This window comes from Astatotilapia calliptera, chromosome 13 (assembly GCF_900246225.1).
Source record: "Astatotilapia calliptera chromosome 13, fAstCal1.2, whole genome shotgun sequence".
Taxonomy (NCBI): domain Eukaryota; kingdom Metazoa; phylum Chordata; class Actinopteri; order Cichliformes; family Cichlidae; genus Astatotilapia; species Astatotilapia calliptera.
Window position 1 is genome coordinate 3,795,347 of NC_039314.1, and position 17,003 is coordinate 3,812,349.

The 17,003-nt window shown below is 42.0% G+C and overlaps 1 protein-coding gene across 1 annotated transcript; it reads left to right on the forward strand.

Moving 5' to 3' along the window:
• The first annotated feature begins 9,463 nt into the window (after nucleotides 1-9,463).
• Nucleotides 9,464-12,413, forward strand: hcar1-3 (hydroxycarboxylic acid receptor 1-3). The gene is made up of 2 exons (XM_026190307.1): nucleotides 9,464-9,527; nucleotides 10,078-12,413. The coding sequence occupies exon 2, from the start codon at nucleotides 10,145-10,147 to the stop codon at nucleotides 11,099-11,101; it is 957 nt and encodes a 318-aa protein (XP_026046092.1). The 5' UTR covers nucleotides 9,464-9,527; nucleotides 10,078-10,144; the 3' UTR covers nucleotides 11,102-12,413.
• Nucleotides 12,414-17,003: the final 4,590 nt, after the last annotated feature.

Here is a 17,003-nt window from a genome sequence, read left to right on the forward strand (position 1 = left end):
ATATCAGATGTAAGTAAACACCAGCAAAATAAACGGGCAAGAGATCACTCAAGCTAGGGCTGGGCGATATGACCCAAAATTCATATCTCGATATTTTTTAGCTGGATGGCGATATAAGATATATATCTCGATATATTTTTTTTAAAGCCATAAAGTAAGAACAAAAAGAGAGTTCTTAGTCAAAGCTGTGTCCCAGATGTCACACAGGCACTTTTATTAACATAGAGCAGATGTACATAAAATTTACTCAAAAATAAATTATGAGCATTTATTAAATAATAATGCTCCATAAATAAAAGAAAACAATGTTGTTTTTGTGCATAACAAAAAGCTCACAATTGTGCAGTCAAAATGTAAACTAAAAGACGCTGAGCACAATAACAAAGACAGATTTCACAGCTGCTCTGTTCCCAACTTGTACTGCGTGACTGACAGCCTGGAGTTTGAAATCCGCTTCGCAACCACGTCTCTCAACAGGTGCCATTTATGGTCCTTATACACAGTAGGGTAATATTACGTTGAAGCACAGTACGTATCACTCCGCGAGGCTCAGCCGTAATGCTCCGACAATCCATCAAGCGGTGCAGCTCCGTAGCTTACCAAAGTCGTACTAAAACATTTTTTGACAGATTTCTGAGCGCCGTGTTCCACATAAAATCGGTTTGCAGTCATCAAGCACAACCAGAATTCATACATAAGGCGCGCTGTCAACTTTTGAGAAAATGAAAGGATTTTAGTCTGGGCTGCATGGCGTTAGCGTGGTTAGCTCGTTAGCGTGGTTAGCTAGCTAACACGTTGACGCCGTCCAGCCCCACGCACGGGGCGATGCGCAGTAACTCGTTAACGGAGATTTGCCGTGTCCATCTTGTCGCTTCCTGTAGGTGAAGCGATGGGGGAGGAGGGGGAGTTGTGTTCAGTGAAGGAGAGGCGAGGCCGAGTAACGTTGCGTAAAGACGAAAGTGGACGAAAGAGAGGCAAACTTGCGGCTCCACAAGTATAATTATAACGTAACATAGACTATATCGATATAAAGGATATTGTCACATCTTATATCTCGTATAAAAATATATCGATATTTTTTAAAAACTCGATATATCGCCCAGCTCTAACTCAAGCCCAGCTATGTTTTATTCTAATTTATAGTCAGTAGCAAAATAATGCCAAATGCTACTTACCCCAGAATTAAGGACGCTATATCAGTTGCTAGTAGTAGTGCAGCGGCGGCCCTCTCCACAACGGCTGGAAATAAGTAAGTCGGCCAATCTGTAAACAGGACAGCAATACGCCGCTATACCACTTATTTAACCTTTAAAGTGGATAGGAGGATACACATACGGCCTACCTGTAACTGTTGTAGAGCCTGATCGAAACTGCCTGATTATCCCAAGAAAATAAGTGCATTGGTGCCTGATACTGCACTCACAAAAGGCAAAGAAGCAATTAATAGGGAAATGAAGCCTGCATGGCCTTATACCGACAGTCGCCACCCTGCAATTAGAGTGCAGGTGTGTTTCCACTCAACCCAACCCGAACAGCAGCCAGAGAGAGAGAGAGAGAGGTGGAGAAGGCAGAGTAACCCATCTGGCTACATTAGGTTGGGGAAACCTGCAGTCAGCTGAGACTGAAGAAGTCACTTGGATGATTGATGAAATGTTTCTCCCACTGAAAACGCTACGTTCAGATGAACAGAATCAACGTCTCAGATCTCCTTACCTGGATGACTAAGCATGCATCAGGACAAGTTCCAGTAAGGGGAAATGATGTTTAAATAAGATCCAACAGAGCGATCAAATGGGATGCAATGACATAAATCAGGATGAGAAACAATGGGACAGAATGGCTCAAGCTCAAAGGCTTCATTACATTAGTGATCTCATGAGTCAGACCCTATTCATTGCCAAACCCCACCATCATTTGATCTCAGATACGCACGTTGTATCTTAAACTGTGGTAACATGAAAGTTGAGAAACTAACATGTTACCAAAATCTGTTGCCAAAGTTTTCAAAAACACTTTTGTCATAGTTCCAAATAGAGAGCATGCCTTCAAGACTACTTTTTGCCATGTTGACACAGAGACAGTTTCTTAAGATGGTAAACAATACCATCTTATGGGATTGTAAAAAAAAACCCCAAAACCCTAAGATTGATTGGGCCAAAAGGTATCGAGGTTACAAAGAAAAATGCAAAAAAGAAGATTCGTTTTTTATGGTCTCTGGAATTAATTTTTGTCCATTACTAGATGTAAAAGATGCAGTCATTGTGATATTATCCATTGATAAGCATGTTGGCCGTTACTATTTTAGTGCTTTGAAACCAGAGTTGATAAAAAGGAACAGATCTGAGTGAAAGGGACACTGTATGCTCATAACACCAGAACCTGTCAATCATAAACTCCCTAGGGCAGCCCCGGCCTATAGTATAGCCCATTTTATCATCTGTATTGTGGTCCTTAATGAGGGTAATAATGTCAGTCAGTAAGTAAGGCTTGAAAGTGAAAAGGAGGAGAAGGGTTGCTTTCTCATAGACTTCTATACAATCAACGTAACTTTATTCTTTCATGAGTTATTTACAAGTTTCTGACCACTTATAAAATGTGTTCAATGTGCCCATTGTGTTGGATTGTCAATGCAACCCTCTTCTCCCACTCTTCACACACTGATAGCAACACCGCAGGAGAAATGCCAGCACAGGCATCCAGTATCCGTAGTTTCAGGTGCTGCACATCTCGTATCTTCACACCATAGACAATTGCCTTCAGATGACCCCAAAGATAAAAGTCTAAGGCTACGTCCACACGTACCCAGGTATTTTTGAAAACGCAGATTTTTCTATGCGTTTGCACCTTTCGTCCACACGTAAACGGCGTTTTTGGTCACTGAAAACGAAGATTTTTAAAAACTCTGGCCAGGGTGGATATTTTTGAAAACTCTGTTTTTGCATTTACGTGTGGACTAGAAAAATGGAGAAAATGCAGCGTCAAAGGTGTGCGCATTTTTAACGTCACACTGTGCGCCACGCTATTGTTTCGGTGAAATGAATTTCTACAATACTGTTAATTCTACTCTCTGCAGTGTTTAAATGCTTACATATACACACAGTTACTGTCCCTCCACACAGACGACTCGGTTCTGCTTCTATGCCCCAGCTTTGTTTACTTTTTCCCACCGAGGCTTCTAGACTTCTGATTGGCCAACATTTCGGCACGGTTAGGAATCTAGCGCCACCTGCTGCTTTGGCATGTTCATAGCAGCGTTTTCCTTCATTTCTGCCTTTATGTGTGGACGGGATTATTTTTTTAAAACGAAAACGAAAAATCTCCGTTTTCAAAAATACCCGTGTACGTGTGGACGTAGCCTAAGGGGGTCAGATCGGGAGACCCTGGGGGCCATTCAAGTGGCTCACGACGACCAATCCACTTTCCAGGAAACTGTTCATCTGGGAATGCTCGGACCTGGCACCCATAATGTGGTGGTGCACCATCTTGCTGGAAAAACTCAGGGAACGTGCCAGCTTCAGTGCATAAAGAGGGAAACACATCATCATGTAGCAATTTCAAATATCCAGTGGCCTCGAGGTTTCCATTGATGAAGAATGGACCCACTATGGTTGTACCCCACACACCACACCAAACCATCACTTTTGTTGTTCCAACAGTCTTGGAGGGATCCATGCAATGTGGGTTAGTGTCAGACCAATAGCGGTGGTTTTGTTTGTTAACTTCACCATTCACATAAAAGTTTGCCTCATCACTGAACAAAATCTTCTGCGTGAACTGAGGGTCCTGTTCCAATTTTTGTTTTGCCCATTCTGCAAATTCTGTGCGCCGATCTGGGTCATCCTCGGTGAGATGCTGCAGTAGCTGGAGTTTGTAAGGCTGCCATTTAGCTAATATCTGCCGAAGGGATGTTCGACTAATGCCACTCTCCAGTGACATGCGGCGAGTGATACGCTGTGGGCTCTTGCTGAATGAAGCTAGGACAGCCACTGATGTTTCTTCATTAGTAACAGTTTTCTTGAGTCCACATTTTGACCAATTCAACACTGAACTGTAGCGTGGGAGATGGGTGGTCTCGTAGGGTGTCTTGCATTGAAATCTGCTGCAATGACCCGGTTACTGCGTTCACCAGATATCAACACAATTTCGATCCGCTCCTCATGTGTTAACCTCTTCGACATGTCAATGGCTGTGAACAAAGAGAAACTTGTAAATAACGCATGAAAGAAGAAAGTTACGTTGAAACCAAGCACACCATTGTTTTTCTTGTGACATTACCAATAAGTTTGTGTCACATGGTCCTCTTCCTATTGAAAAAACAAAAGTTGTATCCAAGATGGCCGACTTCTAAATGGCCACCATGGTCACCGCCCATCTTCAGGAGTTTGCCCCCTCACATATACTAATGTGCCACAAACAGGACTTTAATATCACCAACCATTCCCATGTTATTACGGTGTATCCATATAAATGGCCCACCCTGTATATCTCTCATGTATCTTTAGATGTTTTTGTCTTTTCAAACAAATAATTGATTTAACAACTATACACAACAATCTGTAGTGGTAACTAGAATTGCCAGTAATCAGGAAATCATATGACACATATAAGAAAAATCTACGATGCATCCATGTTTGAACAGTTTGAAATCTCTTCACATTTCAGCCTCACTTCATATTATAGTTTACTTTATTGTAGAGTTTTGCTTGGAGTATCAAGCTTAAGAGTACACGATTTTCTTTATTTAAGGATGATTGAGTGTGATATGAGTATAATATGATTTATGAAATGTTATATAAAAAAACCTTAAAAATACAATTTTATTTTTGTAGCACTTCTAATATGATCTGTCCTCGCTTCATTATCCCCATTACCTTCAGGACAATTTTCTCTCTCTTTTTACTTACTATCGTCTTCTTGCTCACTATTTGGTACACAGGCAGACCTTTATTAACGCGAGGACTGATATCAGTCTATCTTCTTACAGCCTGTTTCCGTTTTCAACCTGATTGTGATACCCAAAAAGATAAGTTAAAAGTAAGTAAGTAACATTTTATTGGCCATATGCTTTCAACCTTTCAAATGCCAGAAGATAAAACCAAATGTTAAGCAAAAGAGACCACTGATTTCCCAGATCTTAAACTCAAAGGAAGAGAGACCTGCTCGGGATGTACAGTGTTCCCCAATGCTGGTTCTTGTCCATGGAGAGCTCTAGAAGGCAGAATCTTAAAATGCTGTCTATGTAACTGAGTCACTGCATGCTGTGAGTAATTGGAAAACTTAGACGACGTCACCGCAGCATTCTGAACAACCTGATTCCCAGGAAGTTTTGCTTAAGACAAATAAACAAAGACTACAATCCAGACGTGATGAAATAAATGTATGAACAACAATTTCCAGTTCTCAGTACGACACAATGGGAATTTGTGAATATTCCTTAAGTGATGAAATCAAGAGTCGGACTTGTTTCCAGGAATAGCACTGTTAGTAATGGTGTTACTTAACTCTAATGGATTACTATTTCTATCATTACAACGCCGTTACAGTTACTAACAAGAAAATGCGTTGCGGATGTGTTACTTTTTCAACACACAGACGGTTGAAGCTGTCTGCTTTATCTTACTGGGACCTAGCGGGGCGAAACAATCACACAAGTGCTGCTGATTGGCTGAGGAAGAATAAAGTAGTCATGGTAAACCAATCAGATGACATACCAACAAGATGCTATGTCAACCCAAGGCAACCCTGATTCTCCATGTTTGTGTTAAAAGTGTGGACTTCAAACTTTATACTGTGGAGGTAAGCATCAACGACACAGAGCTCTCAGTTCTCACTCCTTCTTTATTCGTCTCCAACATCAACTGCGCATATCGCACCACAAAACACAGGAACACACTTCCTATACACTGGGTGTGAGTGGAGCCCTCTAGTGGTCCACCACACATGCCCCCCCCGAACACCCAGCAGAACTAGTCCAGGACCCGGGGCTTAAGCAAACGGCCGGAACGGCTGAACTGGGGGGGGTGGGGAACTGACAGAGGGCAACCCAGCCCGGGAGCGAGGCTGGCACTGGCGGTCAGAAAAAGCTGCAGACGACTCGGAGCTCTCAGTTCTCACTCCTTCTTTATTCGTCTCCAACATCAACTGCGCATATCGCGCCACAAAACACAGGACCACACCTCCTATACACTGGGTGTGAGTGGAGCCCTCTAGTGTCCACCACAATACCAGTTTTTAAAATTGTGCTGATAGGCCATGTAAAACCAGAGTTATGATAAAAAATATAAGCAATGTTTTTTCCTGAATACATCTCCACTCTTTCCTACTGGTGGAAAAATGTACCATGTTGACCATTAAAAAAATGAAATAGCAACATGGCATTTGGTTGTTTAGGAAGAGGAGGAAATTTCAGGAGTGATGGCGGTGAGAGAGAGAGAGCGAGTTTTGAGAACTGAGAGATTTGTGATGTTTAGCGTGTTTGCAGTGTGTTGTTAGTGTATTGTGTTGTATATTTAGTGTGTAGTGTAGTGGATAGTTTTGTTTTGTGTGTCTGCTGAATGTCACGGGTGCTGCCAAAAAGCCACCAAAGCCAGACGCCGTCTGTAGGTGGAAAACAGGAGTGATACACTTCCTGCTTTCATGCCTGCAGGTATCAGGCTTGTGATGTTCTCCTTTATTTTACAGTGGACAGAAATGAGTTGTTGGAGTGGTACAAATAATTTGTGTGGCATCTTATTTGATGCAGAACGCCTGAGTGTAATGTAAATAGTTTGAAATAGTTAAAAAAAATGCCTTGGCTGCATTTTTAGGTAAGTAGCTGCATATAACTGTTGTTTGCAAAACTTGTGCATAGATTTTGAAAATTTACAATTTATATTTGCATTTCAAGTTAATGATTCGTTAAACACGTTTGTGGTTATTATAGTAAAAATTACAACTTTTTTCTACTTGGATTTAAAGATTTTTGTGTCTGATTTTGGATCAATTGTGTTAATACAGTATGTCAAAATGATAAAATAACTGTAAATTCAGACATGTGAGGTTTTTCTGAAAAGAATGAGGGAAGGTAAATATTTTTAAAGGTGAAATGTAGAAGTAAAATCAAAAGTAGTCAGAAACAGCCAACTATACCCTGGAGCCCAGAGGGATAAACATTTTTTTCAAAATAACACAATAGTTACTTTTCCTAGTAATTAGTTACTTGTAACTCAGTTACTATCAAGGCTGGGGCGGCAGTGGTGTGGTGTTACGAGAAAAGAACCCAAAATGCAGGTACTGGCTGGGGTGCCAGTGGGTGTTTATTTACAGTGAGGGTGAAGTACAAAACAGGAAATAAGGAACAGGGAGCTACTAAAGCCTAGACTGGGAAAAAACGAATAAACAAACCTGAAAGCATAAGGACACAGGATGATACACAGAGATGACACGGAGAAAGCAGAGCAGAGACGCGGAGAAACGCTGAATAACACAGACGAACCGAGAAGGAACACAGGCAGGCACACACTATATATACACACAAGGTAATGAGGGAATGACACACCAGAGGGGAACACAGCTGAACCTAATTAGACACGACGAGACACAGACCTTCAAAGTAAAACAGGAAATTCACAAACTGTTCTACAACACTAACTCAGGGACACGAACAGAGCACAGGAGGGAGAACACTAAACAACACTGCTGGTGAGTCATGGACTCTTCCAGGGCTGCCCTTTGTCACGGATTCTGTTCATAGTTTTTATGGACAGAATTTCAAGGCGCAGCCAAGTGGTGGGAGGGGTCCACTTGGGTGGTCTCAGAATCTCACATCTGCTTTTTGCAGATGATGTGGTTATGTTGGATTCGGCCTCCAGCTCCGACTGGAGCAGTTTACAGGCCAGTGTGAAGCGTTGGGAAAGAGGATCAGCACCTCCACATCCTCAGCCGGAAAGGGTGGAGTGTCCACTCCGGGTCAGTTCCTGCCCCAAGAGGAATTTAAGCATCTTGGGGTCTTGTGCACGAGTGAGGGGAGAGGGGAGTGAGCGATTGACAGACAGACTGGTGCTGCAGTGATGCAGATGCTCTACCGGGCCGTCGTGGTGAAGAGAGACTTGAGTGTATAATAAAGGTTATCTTATCTTATCTTATCTTATCTTATCTTATCTTATCTTATCTTATCTTATCTTATCTTATCTTATCTTATCTTATCTTATCTTATAAGCGAACCTCTCAGTTTACTGGTTGATCTACGTCCTTACCCTCTCTTATGGTCACGAGCTGTGGGTAGTGACTGACAGAACGAGATCGAGGATACAAGCGACAGAAATGAGCTTTCTTAGAAGGGTGGCTGACCTCTCCCTTAATGATAGTGTGAGGAGTTTGGCCGTCTGGGAGGGGCTCAGAGTAGAGCCGCTGGTCCTCCACATCAAAAGGAGCCAGTTGAGATGGTTCAGGCATCTGACAGGGATGCCCTCTGGACGCTACCTATCTTTTTTTTAATATATTAAAAAGCAGTGTCATTGAGGTATTTTAAAATGCCATTTCATCACGCTGAAATGCACTGGCTTCCTCAAAATCCTCTGCTTACCTCATGGCACACCGGCTGAGAACTATTAAAATAACATTTAAAGCTACTTTGTGGAAGTCTTGCTAAGCTTACTGCTGAAAATCTAAGTGTACAAACGACTGCTTGGACTAACGTTAAGTTGCCACTATATGAGCTCACCTTATGTCACATTGTTTAGAGAGGGATCTGCTGCTGCTCCGCTGGCTGTTTATAAAATGAAAGTCGTTTCGTCATGGTTTTGTGCTGGGTTATTTTGGTAGTGGCACAGCTACATTGGCTCCCTATCTTTAATAACTGCTCACAGTTACACTAGTCAACATGGTCACTCTTGTTTTGAAAGAAATCTCCTTTCTTTTGTCTTCTTGTTAGTTTTATAGTCTGAAACTGTTTCCTTGAGATGACATAGCAACAGTCACCTTGATAGAGTAAATTAGCTGTACTTTAAAGGAGAGACCAGGTGTAGAGTGGACTAAACACATTTTCTGCCATTTGTAGGGAGGCAATTTATAGCAATTTAAGTCACATACTGTGTAGAAAAAAAATGAAAAATAAAAACAAATGTTTTGCATTCCAAGCTTGCCGTGGCCCCTCCTACTGTTAGGGCCCTGGATAGTCTTTCCCACATTTCCCCCACTAAGCAAACAAAAAGAAAGGTATCATCTCCCCATAATGTAATATGTCATAATTTACGATTCTCTCAAAATATTAATTATTACACAATTTCCTGACATATTGTGTGTCATAAAATGTCAAGAAAAATGTCATAAAGGTGCTTATTACACGTCACCGTCTATAATAGCAGAAGTGGTTCAGCTGCAGAGCCAATTCTCTGGAGCACTCATAACAAGTTCTAACAAGCCCTCAGACAAAGACAGCAGTTATAAACTGCCAAGGATCTTATCACATCATATCACTTTCACTGCACAAGCTGAAGACACATCGCCGTCTTCTCATGCGGAAAGCAAAGAGTCAGTGTTGACTGCTGGTGAGTATGAAACTTTCTACTTTATATCTGTTTAGAATGCAGGGCATAAATTATGATTATTTGTTATCCACGGTGTGCACATAAATGCTGCCATGGCAACTTTTAAAAACAAAAGTTGTTAGTCTAACATGAATCCTGGTGTTTTTTAATGGTTAATCCTACGCTACATAGAAAGGAAAATGTATCTTTTATGAAATCATTTTCATAACTTACACAGTTTGCAAACTGCTTTGTTAGACTGCATGGGAGATTCGCACTGAAGTTTAAAAAACAAATAACTACATGGTATGCATAAATGGAAATCATTAAATGAGCTTCTTTATTTTCTTCCAAAAAGTTAGACGAAAGCTTCTAACAATAAACTAGTTACTGTATTCAAGTTTGGCTTCAGATATATATCTTACTGATAGATGCTTTCATCTAAAGGGAAACAGACGAATAAGGTGGAACAGAAGGATGTGTAAAGTTTCAGGTGTGTGTGCTAGTATTTCACAAAATGTTCAATAAAAGGAAAAAATTATTTTCTTTGCACTTCTCTCTTTTATGAAAGAACACATGACCTGCTGAAAATAAGGAACTACGGATAAACCAAAGAGCTCAGAAGGCACGTAGCTGAAATGAAGGCAGTAAATAATTCTTCACTGCACTGCAGCGGGCACATGAAAAATAATAAAGAAAATATGTTCATGGAAATAGGCTTGATAATTGAGATACTGGGCCTGCCGGGAACAATAGTATCTTTGTGGATTTTCTGCTGTTGCATGAAGTCATGGAAACCTCACACCCTCTTCCTCTTCAATCTGGTTCTTGCTGACTTCTTGGTCCTCATCAACGTGCCTTTCCGCATCGACACCCACCTGCGAGGGAAGTGGGTGTTTGGATGGGTCTGGTGCAGAATCAGCCTTTTCATGCTGACTGTCAATCGCTCTGCTAGTATTGGATTCATGACAGCGGTGGCACTTGATCGCTACTTTAAGGTGGTCCACCCACATCACTGCATCAGCCAAATGACTTCAGCAAAGGCGGGCTGGCTCGCGGGCTTGATCTGGGCTGCTGTGGTGGTCCGCGGGATTCCGCTGCTGACCGCTAACCTTTTCCACCAGGCGAGTGGCAAGTGCCGTAGCTTCAACTCCTATGAAGAAGACCCTGTGCCGATTAAGCTGCATTACATTGCCTTTGTTGCAGAGTTCCTCCTGCCCTGGTTCTTGCTGCTCTTCTGCTCAGCAAAGATAGTCTGCCGGCTTCGCCAACGGCGAGTAGGCAGGAAGCTGAAGGGACGGAAGGCCATCAGAGCGGTCATGGTGATCATTCTGGTGTTTACCTTGTGCTTCATGCCAAGCGTCATCACAGGCCTAGCGGCGGCCTACATCAAGGGAAACCACCCCCATGACTGCGAGTCCTACACTAATGTAACCCAGGTTTTCATGATATGCATCGTGTTAACCTACCTCAACAGCGCTTTGGACCCCATCGTCTACGCTTTCTCCAGCTCCATGTTTCGTGATGCCCTCAAGACCTCCATCTGCTTCAAGAAGATCTTCAGACCGGTTAGCACGAGAGTCCCCAACAGCTGAAAGGCAAAGATTTTGAAATACAATGAATGTCTGCTTCAATGGAAGACTGGAAGCAGCATGTGTGCAAGATGCTAAAGACTCTGAAGACTTCTGTGAGTAACGAGTGAGGAGTCCATGAACTGTTTGGTTCATATATTGTTACTGACTAAAAAAAACACTGTTAGGCAAACTTTATATAACGGCATCCCCCAAACTACCTTCTGCTTAGCTGAAATAGACAAGTTTATAAACTAGCTAACGCTTGTTAGATAAAACATCAGTGGAGAAAATTTAAGTAGAGAAAAAGCTAGCTTAAATCACCTTCTTACTATGTTAAAGATGAGTGACTGATGTGGGGAGAGTGTTTCTTGCCAAGAGCCACTAACTGCCACTAACTTCTCCATGTGTATTTTCAGATTCGTACAGCACACATTCGACAAAACAAGCTGTTTTGTCAAGCTGTCAAAACAGCGTGTGAAACGCTTTTCAGTCTTTGGTGGAGTTTGTAAATGCTGTTTGACATTAAGGAGAATGTTGCAAGAATAAGCTGTCTACAATTTGAACAAAGTTTGGTTGTATACACCTTTGTGACTCCATTTTTCATTTTGTAAGTCCACACATGTGGAAGAGCCTATCTAACTGTCAAAACCTGCCAAGCCCATAAATGCCACAATTATTGCTGTTGTAGAGCACATTTCTCAAGCTTGAGTCAACAGTTTCTTCACCAACATAGAGGATAATGTTTTGGTAAACAGTTTATCACTCCACGAAACCAGAAGAGCAGTAAGCGTGTAGAATGATGTAGCAAGAAGATGATAAAAGAATATGGGACGATGCAGAAGTGTGTAGAGGTGGGATACTGGTCAAAGCACCATCTTGCTACTGTAGTGCACTATTGCATATTTTTGCTGTTTCCAAATTGCATTTTGTACTGGTAGTCTAGATTTTTTCACCGCTTCTGTGTTGTTGCACAAATGTATATGTTAGAACACATATTCTGACAGAACCAGATGAAAGTGCCTGCTTTCTTTAGAGAGTAGCATGGAAAATCTTGTCTTTCAAATAAAGAAACCAGGAAATAAGACACACATTGCCTGAGTTAAACATCCCTACAATCCTGCTTTACACACTGTCGAAGCAACTTGTAATTTTGTGTGGCGATGATTTTAATACTTTTGACACGAGTTAAAGATTTCGGGTGATTAACGGCCTCTTGCAGGTCAGGTTGTTCTGCTGTATGTTTGCACTGTTTCTTTCACAGGTACTCCAATCGCCATTGAAGTACCTGTGTTCATCCTGCAATGTGGATATAATAAAATCAGTAAAACATGAACGTTCATTTTTTCTGTTTTTCCCAGACCTCCATCCATCAACCACACACACTTTACTCAGCAGAAGAATGACAGGGATAAGAATCTTTTCCAGCAGACATTTGGCAATAGTAGAGAAAATCCTGAATGGGCCCAAACCCCAAACTCACATGTACCTGCACGAATTTAAAGTTTTCAACAGTGGGAAGAAGCTGGAATCTCTCTTCTCAGATATGTGATAAGAACAAAGCAAAGTTTGTTCAGACAAATGAGGAAAGAATACATAACTCATGAAGTTCAGTTATTTAGCTTGCTGTGATTTGCCGACCACATAATTTGTTATTAATTATTTAACTCCTCAAAGGGCATCCTGCTGATCAGAGACGTTTACTTAACATAATAAATGGAGCCCTGGATAACAAATGATGTTCGTTAATTAAATCTGTGTTGCCTAGTATGACTCATCTGGCTTACTAACACCCTGGAACGTGATGCTTAAGGACCCACATCACTACATGCAGGTGGACTTAAACGTTGAGGGCGGGACTCTTCGCAGGCCAGTCAAATTCATCTACACCAAACTTGCTCATCAATGTCTTTATGGAAATGCTTTGTATATATACATATATATATATATATACAGTGGGGCAAAAAAGTATTTAGTCAGCCACCGATTGTGCAAGTTCCCCCACTTAAAATGATGACAGAGGTCAGTAATTTGCACCAGAGGTACACTTCAACTGTGAGAGACAGAATGTGAAAAAAAAATCCATGAATTCACATGGTAGGATTTGTAAAGAATTTATTCATAAATTAGGGTGGAAAATAAGTATTTGGTCACCTCAAACAAGGAAAATCTCTGGCTCTCACAGACCTGTAACGTCTTCTGTAAGAAGCTTTTCTGTCCCCCACTCGTTACCTGTATGAATGGCACCTGTTTGAACTCATCATCTGTATAAAAGACACCTGACACAGCCTCAAACAGTCAGACTCCAAACTCCGCCATGGCCAAGACCAAAGAGCTCTCGAAGGACACCAGGAAAAGTATTGTAGACCTGCACCAGACTGGGAAGAGTGAATCTACAATAGGCAAGCAGCTTGGTGTGAAAAAAAATCAACTGTGGGAGCAATCATCAGAAAATGGAAGACATACAAGACCACTGATAATCTCCCTCGATCTGGGGCTCCACGCAAGATCTCATCCCGTGGGGTCAAAATGATCATGAGAACGGTGAGCAAAGATCCCAGAACCACACGGGGGGACCTGGTGAATGACCTGCAGAGAGCTGGGACCAAAGTAACAAAGGTCACCATCAGTAACACACTACAACGGCAGGGAATCAAATCCCGCAGTGCCAGACGTGTTCCGCTGCTGAAGCCAGTGCATGTCCAGGCCCGTCTGAAGTTTGCCAGAGAGCACATGGATGATACAGCAGAGGATTGGGAGAATGTCATGTGGTCAGATGAAACCAAAGTAGAACTTTTTGGTATAAACTCAACTCGTTGTGTTTGGAGGAAGAAGAATACTGAGTTGCATCCCAAGAACACCATACCTACTGTGAAGCATGGGGGTGGAAACATCATGCTATGGGGCTGTTTTTCTGCCAAGGGGACAGGACGACTGATCCGTGTTAAGGACAGAATGAATGGGGCCATGTATCGTGAGATTTTGAGCCAAAACCTCCTTCCATCAGTGAGAACTTTGAAGATGAAACGAGGCTGGGTCTTCCAACATGACAATGATCCAAAACACACCGCCCGGGCAACAAAGGAGTGGCTCCGTAAGAAGCATTTGAAAGTCCTGGAGTGGCCTAGCCAGTCTCCAGACCTCAACCCCATAGAAAATCTGTGGCGGGAGTTGAAAGTCCGTGTTGCTCGGTGACAGCCCTAAAACATCACTGCTCTCGAGAAGATCTGCATGGAGGAATGGGCCAAAATACCAGCTACTGTGTGTGCAAACCTGGTAAAGACCTATAGTAAACGTTTGACCTCTGTTATTGCCAACAAAGGTTATGTTACAAAGTATTGAGTTGTATTTTTGTTATTGACCAAATACTTATTTTCCACCCTGATTTACGAATAAATTCTTTACAAATCCTACCATGTGGATTCATGGATTTTTTTTCACATTCTGTCTCTCACAGTTGAAGTGTACCTCTGGTGCAAATTACTGACCTCTGTCATCATTTTAAGTGGGGGAACTTGCACAATCGGTGGCTGACTAAATACTTTTTTGCCCCACTGTATATATATATATATATATATATATATATGTTTTTTTTTTTTTTTTTTTTTTTTTTTCCATGGCTCCTCCACTGAGGGCGCTGCCAAAGCCTAAAGGCAGATGTCTGGCAGCACTTTGGATTCAAGAACTGTGAATACAGTGAAGAGCTGGACAAAAGCAAAGCCATATGGTAAAACATTGTGGAAATACCACAAATCTCAGAAATCATTTAGCAAGGCATCATCCAGATATGCTAGCAAAAATACCCAACATGAAGCAAAGCTCACTCAAAAAGGCATTTGCAGTGAAGTTTGCATCCACTTTTCCACGTGCTCAAAAAAATAACCCAGTTTATCAAACTTTCATATGTAAAGACATACATCTGTCCAAATCCACGCTACATTTTCAGCAGCAGAGAAAGTCGCTATGACAGCTGGACATCCAGAGCAACAGATAATTACCTGACCGTGTCCCATGTCTTACAGACAAGAACAACTGAAGCAAGCCACACAGCAGTTAATTTATCTCAAATAATGTCCAAGGCAATAGAAGATTGTGAGCTTACAAACAAAACTCTGTCATCATAACTGACAATGCTACAAATATGGTGTGAGCTGTGGAAATAACGGGCTGGTTGCACATTGGTTGTTTTGCCCACACACTCAATTTGGCTTCAGAAGTAGGTCTGAAAGTTCCAGCTGTTGCTCAGCTGCTTGGCCGAGTGAGACGCATAGCATCCTTTTTTCATAGCAGCACTATTGCAAGTCGCAGGCTTAAAGAGAAGCAAAAGATACTGAAGCTGCCTGCCCATAAGCTGGTGACTGATGGGTGACCAGATGGAACAGCACGTTGGAGATGCTGGAACGCTTCCTACAGCAACAACCAGCGATCTCTGCAGCTCTACTCTCACCTGAAGTGAGGAGAAGTGACAGTAATCTCTGTACTCTTACAGAGGCTGATGGAGAAGATATAGTGAAAGCTTTGAAACCACTGAAAGCAGCCACACTGGTTATGGCTGAAGAAAAATCCCCAACTCTATCCATCACCTCTGCACGCACAACTGCTGGACAAGAGGATCAGTGTCTCTCACTGAAGTCAAACAACTTGAAGTCAAAGTATGTTTATGAAATGTGTGTGTATGCCATGCATGTGTGTAACTGTAGGGATGCATGTATGACATGAGAAATTATTAATATAGTGCAAAAATGTAAATATTTTAAAAGTGTTAGTTAAAAAAAATTTATTGTTTCTTTGCACTACTCAAGTTTGAATACAAATAGTCATTTCCTTCCATTGCCAGTATTAATATGTTAAATTGTCTGGAGAGTTCAAAATTATTTTGCAAATTAATTTCTCTTTATCAATTAAGTTTTCATTTTTCTACAGCAAGAGTCTGATGGTGACAGAGTAGAGGAAACTGTCCCTGACATCTCCCTTGGTCATGTTGAAATGGATTATGCCCCTCCAACTAAGATATCAAAGGACTCTGCATTCATGTTTCTCCTTGGGCCAGTCCACTCACCAAAAAAAAAAACCCAGCGTCACAGAAAACACTAACTGAAAGGGCAAAGGAAGAAGTGAATCGATACAGGGAAGTTCAACCTGTTCCACTTTCTAAGGATCCTTTGATCTGGTGGAGGGACCATGCAGGGGAATATCCTCTTTTGGCTCTCTAAGAAAAGCAGTATCTTTCCTTACCTTGGACCAGAGTTCATTCTGAACAAGTTTTTTCAACTGCTGGTGACATTGTTACTGCACAAAGAAGCTGCATGACTCCACAATATGCAGACCAGCTTCTCTTCTTGCAGAGTCTCCAAGAAGGGAGACGGTAGTTATAAGACTGACTGATTCAAACTTGAATCGAATCGGAGATTGAATCGGGACCTTGTGAATCGGAAGTGAATCGGTTGAAGAAATCAGTGACAATACCCAGCTGTAGTGTGCATGTCTAGGATTATGGTGTTGAACACTGAGCTGTAGGCCACGAAGAGCACCCTCACGTAGCTCTTCCTGTTCTTCAGATGGCTTAGGGTGATGGTGATGGAATCCTCTATGGACCGATTTGCTCTGTAAGCAAACTGGTGGGAGTCAGTCGAGGGGGGTAGACAGTCTCTGATGTACTGAGACAGTGTCCGCTCAAAACACTTCATGACTACAGACGTGAGGGGTATAGGTCTGTAGTCATAGAGGCTGTCTATTCCAGTCTTAAGGATAGGAATGATAGTGGAGGCCTTCAGACAGGTGCAAACAGTGGCATACGTCACGGAGAGGTGGAATAACCTGGTTAGATCCCTCTCCACACCTGGCGGGGGTTGCTATCAACGAGGATGCCCTCTATCCTCCTCCTGTAGGTTTCCCTGGTCTGTTTATAGTTCCTTTTCTGTTAGTA